General features: G+C 42.6%; 1 protein-coding gene across 1 annotated transcript in view; it reads left to right on the top strand.

The window, feature by feature from the left end:
* Positions 1–1,242: 1,242 nt before the first annotated feature.
* The window catches only part of LOC142971887 (uncharacterized), a 55,400-nt gene continuing 43,792 nt past the window's right edge, over positions 1,243–12,850 (top strand). Inside the window, exons 1-2 of the mRNA XM_076112617.1 lie at positions 1,243–1,304; positions 3,180–3,361. Of these exons, the coding sequence (XP_075968732.1) occupies positions 1,243–1,304; positions 3,180–3,361 (244 nt within the window). The remainder of the gene's footprint in view (positions 1,305–3,179; positions 3,362–12,850) is intronic.

The raw sequence follows: 12,850 nt of genomic DNA, 5'->3' as shown, positions 1-12,850 counted from the left end.
GTGAATCTGAAGATTCATGCTTCTGCCGCTGCCCTTCGCGTGTGATCCCTCCCCTCGCGCTGCTCAGAAGATGTGTGTGCGCTGCGCGCGGCTGCAGGCTCGGGTCGGGTTGGGCCGCTGCTACTTTCATGTGCTCCTCGTAAATATACAAACTGTACACGCATTAAAACGTATTTAAGTCGAAAATACACAGCATTTAATACATATAGCAACATGATACAACGTGGTATTATTGGTGGCGTTTTAAAATGATTTTAGTAGCCGAAACCAAATAATCTGTGGCCATAGAATAAAGAGCTTGTAGCCACTACTTCTTAATCTTGCATAGGAGGCTAACCTTCTTACCAAAGTATGCAAAAATGAATAGCCAGCATGAGAAAAAAATAGTCATCCAGTTTTTATACATTATACTATATAAAAGCCATTGCCACAAATATAGGAGGCCATATAAAGATTGAAAGCTCGTAATTCACATATGCAGACAGTCCCTGAAAGCGGCATAGGCTAAGCCTCGCATGTGTGTGTGTGCGCGCGCATGTGTGTGTGTGTGCTCTCTCGCTCTGTTTGTGAGGCACAGAGTTGCGTGCGAAGAGCTCGACATGTCATTCAGAGGAATCCGCCACCTGAAACGCGAGGAAGTGAAGGCGACTCAATTGGGTATAAAGCATCAGCCAACATCTGCCCCGAGCAGTGCAAAGCTGATGAAAACATCAGCTCGGAGCTCATACAGGACCTCTCCGATTTATTTGATTTTCCTTGGATTTATCATTTGGCATCACCGAGTCGGTGCACCCAGGGAGACGCGTCTCCTCTTTTCTGTACTTTAAGTGAATGTGACTCCACAGCCATCACTATTCTGGAATTAACTGATATCCCGAGGGATTTGGGGTCAGTGCTTTTATTCTTTGACGTTTCTTGCATGATTTTGTTGTCTTCAAAGCGTTGTTATTTTACTGTTTATTTGTAGGGATCTATATGGCAATTGTTAGTGCGCTATTAACCGTTCATGTGCCACAAATATTGCGGCGCTAATTAACACAGACTAGTTTGTTTAGCTTTTATAGCTTAAATAGATTGAATATGCTTTATTTTTTATTCATGCGGGGATTCACTGCATTTCCCACCCCCCTAAAAAAAGAATGACTTTCTGAATTTTAACTGTCTCACGTGTGTTTAAGTTTAAGTTAACGTCCTCTCTGTCTCCTCCGCAGCGCACCTGTTACCTCCACGGAGCGCGAGACCATGATACCTCCGGGAGACTGCATGTACGCGGGCAGAAAGAGGAGGAAGCCCGTCCAGAAACAGTTAAGGAGCGATGTTGAATATTGTGACATAATTCGTCAAATCGATGCTATAGTTGACAGACGGTCACACATTTTGTTGGTGCCTTTCCTGGTAACTTGCAGGGTGGCGTCACTCTTATGATTCGGAAGTTACAGAGCCGCAGCACCATGGAGGTGTAAATGTAGCTTCTGTTGGTATTGGTATTTTTTATATCATTGTAGCACGGAATAACATGTTTTAATCACATAACTAGCAGCGATCATAGCACACATAATATTAATAATATAACACTTATTACACCGTGGTTATTTAATTATAAGCATTTTACTACTCACTACAGATTAATATTCACTACTCACTACAGATTAATATTCCAAATATACATTTGCGTCCCTTTTGATCCCTAATTATTGTGAGTGGAGTAACATTTAGAATATATAGTGTTTTCTTTCTTACTTTACATGCAGCATGTCTTTTACCCACAGGCATGGGTCAATCGTGTGTTTGGTTGACAGTGTGTTAGGTGTCCATGGCTTTTTAAATGTGGAGGACAGTAGTTTTTGGGGCCATCTTGTCAGCTGATGTCATGAATAGTGAGTAGGTTATATAAGTTTTAGAGGAGGGAAGTGGTAATTTAACAAGGCCTGTGGTATTTATAAAGTTTTCATGTTTTGCTCTGCCTCTGCCGCTGATTTGAGAGGAAGTCTTTGCCACATCATATCAATACCGTTTGTGCACTGGACAGAACTACACTTTAATTTGTAGTCTGCATGCCACAAGATATTTTAGGACTTTGTTTAATATTAAAATATTAAGGCTGTTTTGGTACTTTTAGTTCCTCATGAATATTGTAGAACTCACAAGTGAGCAGTGATGTAAACTTAAGTTTCGTTGAATAACGCGATCAAAACGGCACATTCAGATGTTTTTCTTTTGTATGCCTTCCGATAGTAACTCGTGGAGGGTGTGTGATTTTTTTTATTCATCCGCCAGAATAAAACAGAGTCCAGGCATTCATGTAAAAGCATTCCGTCCATCTGATCAGAAACTGTCAGCTGTGGAAATCGGAGCTGACCATTACATACGCGGATCATGTTAAGTTTTGGCTCGTAACGCCGTAGCACCCCATCCTAACACACACAAATAACTCTGTGCCTAAGGAGCATTTTATGTGCTATGCGGCACCGAGAGGAATAGTGCAATAAGTCCAATACCTTCAACATCAGGAGTTGATTTGAAGAGTGGAACAGCCACAGTGGATTTAGGTAAATACAGATATATTACTATAAAGTAAACCCACAGGATTTATGTCAGCGTGGAGAGATATTCTGCAGTTCGAGAAACAAAACTCATTCGTTTTGCCTTGTTGTAAAGAAACACATTTTACTGCCAAATAAAGAGACTTGTCATTTGAGTAAACACAAATCATTGCGGTGCACTGTGGACTGATTCTAAAGGAAATACAGTTCAAAGACAGACGTGTGGTTTATTTGATCGTATGGCTCTACTTGGGTTGGTGCTGTGCAGAGTCAGACAAAACATGATATCATTATACGGAGGAAGGAATATCAAACAAAAAATGCCAGGTATCTCTTTGGAAAGCATTTCTTAAAAATGCGTTCATTCCAATGCTTCCTTTAATAGTTTGGTGGCCTGTTTTTCACATTGATCCAAAAATCAAATAGTCACACATGAGTCAGGCATTGCTCCACTTGTTGTTTTTGTTTGTGTTAAGATTTTCAAGTTTGTCCCAACTAAAACTCATGATTTAGTCGAAGCTGTTGTTATTTTGCAGCTGAATGCATGTTTGATGGTCTCGGGTCCATCCCCACACACGTCCCCGATGCCCATTTAACCCCATCTTCCTCTCTCCCCTCTGTCCGTCTCGCCATCAGGAAGCTGTCCTCTGCCAATGAGAAAACCAACCCGTCCAAGCGGCACAGAGACAGGCTGAACGCTGAGCTGGACCGGCTGGCCAGCCTGCTGCCGTTCCCCCCGGATGTCATCTCCAAGCTGGACAAGCTGTCCGTGCTGCGCCTTGCAGTCTCCTACCTCCGCGTCAAGAGCTGCTTCCAAGGTAAAGGAGGTCGAAAGACGACATTTTGCAGCGGCAGGTGGAGGGGCCGGGGTGTTTGGTTTATGTGTGTCTGTCTCTGAGTTCAGAGGGAGTTGTGATTTGATTTACGGGGTTAATAATGTGATATTTGCTGCTGTAAATTGGCATATGGGTCAATGTTGTCCACCTCTGATATATTTTTATTACAACTGACAACTGACCCACGAACAAATGTGAAGTAATAAATATCTATACTATTAGAAAAAGTAGTAGTAGAAATAATAATATCCTGGTTTCGGTGGAAAATAAACATAAATACTATTTTTGCAATATTATGGAAAATGTCACTTTAAAGATATTCTATATCATTTAAAAAATATTGCCTCAAAAAGATTTAAAAAAAATATATTCCTTAACCCCAAACCATATTAATCAAACGCTTGTGCTGAAGGGGTAACAATCCCTTCGGCCTTTGCATTACAAGAGCTGTTCTTTTCTGCGCTGTCTCTTAGGAAACACCGTCATGCCATGTCATGCGTTAACAGACAGAGCAGAGAACATGTCTCTTGTGTTGTCTCATCCTCCCGTGCTGCGAGGATGATTTCTGATGATTTGAGGAAGGCAGCGTCACCATAGATGCATAGTTTTTTTCGGTTCACCCTCCCCAAATCCCTGTCACCCTACGTGTGTTGTCGCAGCATGTAATTAAAAGGTATATTGAGGCACACTCTTGTTTCCCCACCCTCCACCGAATGCCTCCCTTCCTCTCCTCGTGTTGCTCCACAATCCACTTCAAATATTCATGGGCCGCTTCAGAACGCATTCCGTTGCCGGTGGCCTCGGCGACTGCCATATCAACTCAGAGGCTGCTAGCACAGCTGGATGCGACAGCTCTAAGACAAGAGGTAGTTTTTTTTTATATACAGAGCAAAGAATAAGCATCTTCCCTCTGTATTGAAAGGGAAAATGCTCGTGACAAAGGAGACGGAGGATGAAGGAAGCGAAGCGTAGGGCAGTGGAGAGGAGGCAGTATAGAGAGGTCCTGTGAGGCTCACTGTGTTCCTAGTCCTGGGGGCTGAATGAAAGTCCTCATGGAAAGAGATTTGTACAGTTCTGACCAGCTGAAGGTTTTTCAGCCATCACCTCTTCGACACATGCGACCCTCCTCTTTCACCCTCTACTCCTCTGATCCTTGCGGCGCCCTTAATCTCCATCATCTGCTGCCTTGGTTTGGCATGGCACCCAACAACTGGCATCCTGTTGGCCAGAGACATGTAACTTTACACACACACACACACACGCACACACACACACACACACACACACACACACACAGAGTTACTTGTTCTACCCCGAATGCTCATGTAGCTTAGCCATCACGCAAAGTTGCAGTACAGGTGCTAATTGGACTTATCAAGGGTGCCTTTCCCGGATAAGAGATCACGCAGAGATAAAGACCACAACCGCTGCCTCACTGCAGGACTGAGCGAGAGAGAACAGAGAGGGTTCAGTCACGTGTGTGAAAAGTGTTGAAAGGTGTGTTGTAAATGAGCCGTGAAGTGGGTTGCGTATTTGCCTGCTAATAGCTTTCTGTGCTCATCTTCCGAAGCGGTGCGGGCACTAGCATTTGCGGTAAAGGCGGCATTTATCAGGAATTATTTATATTCCGAAGAACTCTGTGAACATGCATTAGTGCAAAAGCCTCTATTTGTTTGCACCAACACTGCTGGGTGCCTTGTTATCAGTGGCAGTAGTGACCAGCTTAGCTGGCTTTTAATGCCACACTAACGAGATTAATCAGAGTGGAACATGATGGATTTGGTTCTGTATACAGCTCTGCCCTCCCTCTCTCACTGGACTCTCAGAGCCGCAGCTTTGTCCGCTGATATTTCAACATGGAGTGTGGCCAGAGCTCCTCCAGATGAATCTAGATGAGCAACAAGTACATATCCACATCCTTCCTGTGGCTTGGAACAACAGTCATAACCTCTTTCCTCCTCCCTTCTCTTTCAAACACTGAGTCACTCACCGAAAACATGCTGTGAAACCGCCTTAAGTTTTGTTTGCATTTATAAATTCTTTTATAGAGGAGGCATGAAGATTTTCCTGCTCACACTGATGCAGTTCTCCTTTCTGTCCACCGGGGGGACTGTGGGACGTTGCTACGCAGTCATCACTGATGTTTAGTTCAGTTAGTTGTGATCAAGTGGCTGCATGTCGGACTGTATCATTTGTTTTTCTCATTTTATGACATAGATTCACAGAATTGATCTACTTCACTGTAAGACAGTTGAAGGTTTACAGACAGAGGAGAAGAAGAAGAGAATCGGGTGGCAGGTGGTTTCGGGAGCACACTGAGATTCTACCGGTCGTCTCTGTTGCGTGACTGCTCAAGGGTGGAGCAAAGTGAACAGTATGTACCTATGCACTTCATGCAAATACACCTCCAGGCTTTGTGTGTGTGTGTGTGTGTGTGTGTGTGTGTGTGTGTGTGTGTGTGTGTCTGAATGCCTGTGTGTGAGTAAATATAAAGCGACACCAGACAGAGAATCACTTCAGCCAGTTTCCCTTATTCATCATATTCCATGAGATTCAGCTGCGATGTGCTTACGGGCACAATGAGATACGGGACCTGAGACGATTCCTTGTGCTATTTCTATTTTATGCACTTTGACATTGATTAATACAATTTTATTTCCCTTTTTATTTTTTAATGGAATTTAGTTTATTCTGCCTGCAGGGTGCAAATGTCCACTCGTAAAATACCTGTTTCACAAGGATGTATGACAAATATATTTGGCTATAAAAAGATATTTATATTCCAAAACTCACAATCTCCCCGTGGCTGAGAACCATTTCTAGGGTTCAGACTCAAACGGTCATACACTTTAACTCTGTTGCAGTTCGACTATAAAAACAGATTTTTAATGGACAGCCTGGACAAACATTTGTCCATTATTAGTGTATAGTGATGCAGCTGCCGCAGTTATCCCCAGTTGAAAAAGTGGGCCACAAGTCCAGGGGCCCCTTCAAACAAATAAATCATTTTAAAGAATCCAAATCATCAGTTCATAGCCTACGGGCTTTGTCCCATGTTTTTTTTTGTTTAATTTTCATTTTAGGTCAGGGTATCTTTATTCTCAGCATTTCTAGGCAGATGCCCAAGCGAGTAGGATCATGTGAATGTGTGTGTGTGTGTGTGTGTGTGTGTGTGTGTTGACAGTCAGCAGGCTGCAGTTCCCTTCTCTTCCATGTTAGGTCTCTGTAATTGCTGAGCTTGTTAAATATTTACCCTCAGGATTATCTATCCCTCCTCCTTTGTCTTTCTGCCCGATTGCCTTTAATTCTCCTCCAGTCTGTTTTGCGCGATTGTGTTTCTCTCCTTTTTTCCCCCATTATTTGAAACTAGAATTTTGCTTTGTTTTCGAATATTTAATCAGGTTGCGGCCATACTTTCATAAAGGATCAGGTAACTCAAGGCAAAATATTTCCTTTTTAATTGATTTGTATTATTGTTAAGACTTTTTTTTTTTGTATTTTTTGTATTTCAAAAGCAATCATGATATCTTGTAAAATAACTGAGTTCAAAGTGTGTCAAAGAAATGGGACATGCGCCTTTACTCCTTCCTTCCCTCTCTTTTCCTGTGTTGCTGGACTAATATGAATTGAAAGTGACTCTAACAGAGAGAGTAGAAGTCAACGGGGCTTGTGATGAGAATCAGATGGGAGTTATAAGGCAGAGGACCTGGAGACCACATAATAAAGGACAGACCCTCTTCCCTAACGTTCAGCCTATTGCACCGCTCTAGGCTTGAGATCAGCTAATGTAACCCATGCCAATGCATTAATGTTAGCTGCTGGCATGATATGAATCTCATGAGATCTAAGGCGATGTTGGCGCTCCTTTCGTAGGTTTTGTGTGTGTGTAATGCGGTCACACTCACACTCCCCGTGTCTCTGATAAAGCAGAACACTTTCAAACAAGAAATCTTTGAGGAAAAGTAAATTGTAAAGCATGTAAGCTTGTGACCAAGACGATCAGCAGTTCGTATCCCCAGAATGGCTGGAACAGTTTCCGTTGTTTGCTTTCGGAGCAGAGCGTGGCTTCACAGTGACATGGAACCCTGTACAATGTGTTAGATGTGTGAAAGTGGTGGTTATTTTGACTGTGTGTGCGATGAGGTGTGATAGACTTTTACTTTGACGCCGTCTGTCACCATCCAAGCTCTTGACCCTCGTGGCACTGATATCTGATAGCAGCGATCAGTGTGTGGCCTTCCTTTGGTGTATTTCCTGTACTATAGCTAAAATGCATCCTATGCATCCATTGCAAAATAATACATAAACCCAAATCATTTAAAAACAATACAGACAAAAAGATAATCCACTGTTTTTCCATTAATTTATACTCTCTCCTGCATAGTTTATGCATTGTTTTTTTTATTTTTCAAATCTCAAAATAGACCTACACACTGACCTCAGTGAGACATGAACAACCTGTTAAACCATCTATATGACTTCAGGGCTATATTTCTCTGCTTTCATTGAATAATCCGCCCTGATTTGATGAGAGACATGAAAGTTTGGTAACTTGGCATGCTGATCGCCTCACTGCTACGCGAAATCCATACAACAGTGATTAGATCTGCGCTGTGTATCTGTGTTGCTATAGTCTCCCAAACGCGTGCCAGTCAGTTTCGGTACGCGTGTACGTCTGCTTCTAAATGCTGGGTGAGCTTTAATAAAAGAGGAAGAGAAAGGCCACAGAGCCCGCAGACTCACGGCAGGCATACGCCACTTGTGACGTCAGCCAGCAGACAGGAGACGGTTTTGTAACCAGCCCGACATCGTGCAATAGAGGAAGGAGGGAACAAGACAAAGCAATCAGTCTGGATCCATCTACCAATTTTCGGAGAATATTATGGTCGTATGGCCCCTCAAATGTGTGTTAATCCTTTTCCATGTCGAATCTGTGTCAAATCCAGTCAATACGTGTGCACATTATTCGCTTTTCCCAAAAAGGGAAGTGCAGCAGCGTGATAGCTGTTTCTGAATTGAGTCTTTGCTCAGGGGGTGAAATGTGTATCAGGTCACATTATGGACGGACTTCGTGTTTACTAAACTCTCGGTGACCCCACACTTTTTCCTTCTGCAACCCAAAGGCAGACAAGACTGTCGGGCAGAGGCCAAGACAAATCGGCAAGCCGCGTGGACAAGAAATGAAGTGAAAAGGTTCAGCATTAGAAAGGTCAAGATGTGGTCAATTCACTGTTGTTTCGAGTTTTTTGAAACAAAAAGCTCAGCTCTGGAAATTTCCGGTGAGTCGTAGACTGCGACCCACGGTTGTTCGCATTGCTAAATGTTGCCAGGAGGTAGTATTGGCAGCTTGTTCACCTTCTCTTAGACTCCTTACACGGCACAGATCCGTGCAATGTTATTACCCTAAACTCACTTAAGCCAGACATATTTTGTTTGATCATTAAAACAATCCTGTAGTTAAACATTTTGAAAAATAGGGTTATTCACTTACTCACTGAGAGTTAGATGAGTAGATTAATACCACATATCACAAGCTTCATGCAGCAGCAGGTTAGCTTAGCTTAGCACAAAGACGTATTTACACTTACATTGTCGTATGGATATACAAAAGAGATATAACATGTTAATTAGTGAGTTTTAGAGGTGCGAAGAACGATTTCTTCTTTTTTTCTTTAACATGGCTGTAGACACTTGTTTACTGACCATTTCATGAGAATGATAATAATAATTCAAATAATTTAACTTGCCAGCGACCTGTTCGGTTGAGTGCACAGCTCATTAACCCATTTGTTACATCTGTCTGTACCTTTTTTGAAGTGAACTCTCAAACTCACTGAAGGTCAAAGCCATTGACCTTTACATTCTCCCCTGTTGTTTGACCCGATCACACTGCTATGGAGGGATTAGGAGATAGAAAACACCAGGAATCAGTTGAACTTGACGAGCTGTGAGATTTCTCGATGCCTTAGTTGCGTAGGGCGATTGGACGTTTGAGTCCTCCAACACGCAACGCTTCAAAGCCCAAAGGATGCGAGGACTTTAACCCATCAGCCCATCATATCAGTTGAATGTCATATGTCACAACAAGCCTGAAGACAGACACAAGTAGACTGGCCAGCGCTGTTCTAGTGTTGGTGGCACGACATCTCCAGTTCACCCGGGGCTGGTACATTACAAGACATTTACATTATGAGTAATGAAAGGTGATGCTAAGCGGACAAAAAGTGGGTATTTGAGCTTCCGTGATATTTTTTTAAAACCAGCATTACTGCCAGCAGGTCACATTGTCACGATTTTCTCTTGACAGTTCATTAGATCATTTGATGTAGCTTCACATCACTAAACCCTCATAAGACCCCGTGATGCGTATTGATTAAGAGCATCCAGGGAGATAATAGATTACAACATCCTCATCTGTTTGTGCGTGTATGCTGTTGAAGCAGAGAAAATTTACTCTTACGTGTGATTATCATCATCAAAATGGGGGTACAGATTCGCCCTGTCACTCCATTTCTGTCTACTGTGTTTCATTCATTACATGTCGATTTTCTCTCCTTTTTTCTGTGACCATGACTAACACTCCTGTGTGTCTCTCTCTCTCTCTCTCTCTCTCTCTCTCCTCCTTTCACCCCCTATGGGGTTCTGCTCTTCTGTTTGTTTCACTGACCTCTGTGAAAGATAATCACCTCTCATCTCCATGTGCTTCATGAGGAGTGCGTGATCAGGCTAAATGCCAGTGCTCAGGCTTTTCTCCTTCCTCTTTCCTCCACATGCGATGTCTGTAATTCCGTGCTACGGGTTCTATATACAAACGTAGATGTATGGCCGCTTAATACATTTCCAGTGTAAATGTTAATGCGTTCTCACTGTTATGACTAACCTAATACCAGTGCTCAGGGTCTTATCATTCCTGTCCTTTATTTTGGCATGCTAAACCCCTGTTCATTAGTTGTGAGTGAGAACACAGAAATAGGTTTATACGCTAAAGTAATATACTTACAACAATGACTAATAAAATTTAGATACAGACTATTTTTTGTGCAGCAGTTTACCGTATGAGTTGGCCATTTTCATACCTGTGATTTGGTCAATATAACAACAGCGGGTTAACTTTATGCAGGACCCATGGGTAGAACCATTGACAATGGGTTGTTTTGACCCAGAGTTATTATAAAATATTTTTTATTGGGATTATTTACCCAAACTGAAATACAATAGGCTCTATAGTATGGTTGAGAATAATTTGTTAAATTTGTTTTAAGATAAAACTTGAGCTTTTTATGTCTAACACTGGGTCAAAACAGCCATTTTAATTCAGGAAACTAACCGTTACAGTAATATAAAAAAAAACACGAACACTGGGTCAAAATAATACATCATCTTGGGTTCGATTTGGACCCAATTGTTTTCTACCCATGGGTCCTGGCTACAGTTTACCCAGCTCTGTGTCTGTGCTATTTAGACCCAATGCGTGGGCCAATTTTGATGCAGTGAGTTTTGGAGTGTATCATAGACAGACAATAAAAAGATTTCCCCAAGAGTTGTTTGTGGAAGTAGAACAACTTCTAAAATATATCAAGATCATCTTCAATACATTTGCAATTAAAATGTTTATACTGTATATATATATGTATGTGTGTGTGTGTGTGTGTATATGTATATTTATTTCCTTTATTGCGGCTAACATAGTCATTACCCGCCCAATGGTTCCATGCTAAATTGCACATCAATTGCATGTCGGCTCACTCTCCCACCCTCTTGCATGTATGTTTGCCCCCTCTACAGTAATCAGTCACACAATAGCTGTTAACTAGCGCGACAGGCCAGCCATGCTAATCTCTTGTATGTGTCGAGAACCATGAATGGAGAAGCCGCTTTATGCGTTTAGGATCCTCACAGCTAACTCATTAGTTGCTTGAATCAAAGGCATGACACTGGCTTTGTCCCTGCCTGGCCTCTCGTGCCACAGACACTGAACTCGCTTGAGTGGAGCTGGGCTCTGTTGTCCTGGGGGGGCCAACAGAGCCCCCTGGGATCACAAAAGGCCATAAGTGAATTACTCAAATCAGTGCTGAGGGGGGCCCCCCTGTTAGACGCGAACTGTAACAGTTAGTGGCGGCCGTGGAGCAGTGGGAGGTGTGTTTTTGTGCAAGTGTGTGTGTGTGTGTGTGTGTGAACAGACGGGTAGAGTGTGTGTTTGAGTTTGAGTGAGTGTGAATAGACAGCCAGGACTCATGCAGAGTGAGCAGAAGCCTTTGTTGGCCCAACACTATTGTTGGAAGCTGTCTTGTGTAATTACTGCCACAGCTACCGCCTAGCGCGCCGCTCTGCCTGAGCAAGGAAGGCTCAGAGGGACAAGGAGGGAAGCAACAAGCGCACCGAAAGCCCCCGGAGCTCGAGTTGATAATTATATTATGGAAGCATTTTAAGCATGCAGCGGCGCTACAAACAAGCTGACAAGTCCCAGCTGTTGTCTTAAATGGTTTATTATATCATGGCATTCAATTAGAAAGCTCACATGCTGCAAGTATATTTCAAGTCCATAGGGTGTTGAAACTGTAGTTAGTCCACGGCCATTATGCTATTGGCAGACACATTTCTTATATCAAATATTTGTTCTGCTGTTGGTTTTCAGTGAATCCGTTCTATTTTTGTAGGCGCGCCACTCTAGCATGCGTAACCCCAACTACAGCCCTTTTGGCTTAGATTAACTCATTTCACATTGCCAATTTATATTCATCCCCCACACAGCAAACAAATAGACTTTGTTGATCTCCATGCAAACATGCAATATGGCTAACAGATTCGGCCCCACCCAAAGCCACATTTTGAGAGCTTTGAGAGATTTGATAACTCATTAAGCCTCGGAACAGTCCTTTTCTTATTTGTTGTGGCATGTGGGTACTTCTGCTCAGAAACCGCTTCCTGAGTTTAGGGAAAAAAAGTTTTGTGACTGTTTATTGTAAGATGACTGAATTTGAAAACTGAATCAATTTTGCAGCAATGCTGGAATGCCTAATATGACCAAATAAAAAAAGGCCTACATGTGGCCTTAATTAGGATTACAATTGTACAAGTAACCAAATCAATAGTAGAATCCAAGAATCAGATTTTGTTATGGTCAAGCTTGTCTGTGTCCCTCTGTTGTCCCATTTGTATGCTTCGGAGGCAGTCCACAATGAACTGATTGATGACACGACATAGATTCACTCCCCTGTTGCCTCCGAGTGAACACCAAAGGCCTATTAGCTACAGCACAACCAATTTAACATGGCCACTCGAATAAAAAGCTCACTGGTGTCAGTAATGCGATCTGTTGATGGCTAAACCGAGTGGATGGAGAGTCTATTCACAGTGGCTGATGAGTGAACTCAGCGACACTGCGGCTCTGGCACGACGCTGATCAACGTCTCACAGGGACAACACCATAAAGCAGCCAAGTGGTGCGAATGGGAGAAATCACAGGAAAGT

This window comes from Anarhichas minor, unplaced genomic scaffold (genome assembly GCF_050575085.1).
Source record: "Anarhichas minor isolate MPS153535 unplaced genomic scaffold, ASM5057508v1 ptg000050l, whole genome shotgun sequence".
Lineage (NCBI taxonomy): Eukaryota > Metazoa > Chordata > Actinopteri > Perciformes > Anarhichadidae > Anarhichas > Anarhichas minor.
The sequence above is the reverse complement of the archived record's forward strand: the minus strand, read 5'-3'. Positions and strand labels throughout refer to the sequence as shown.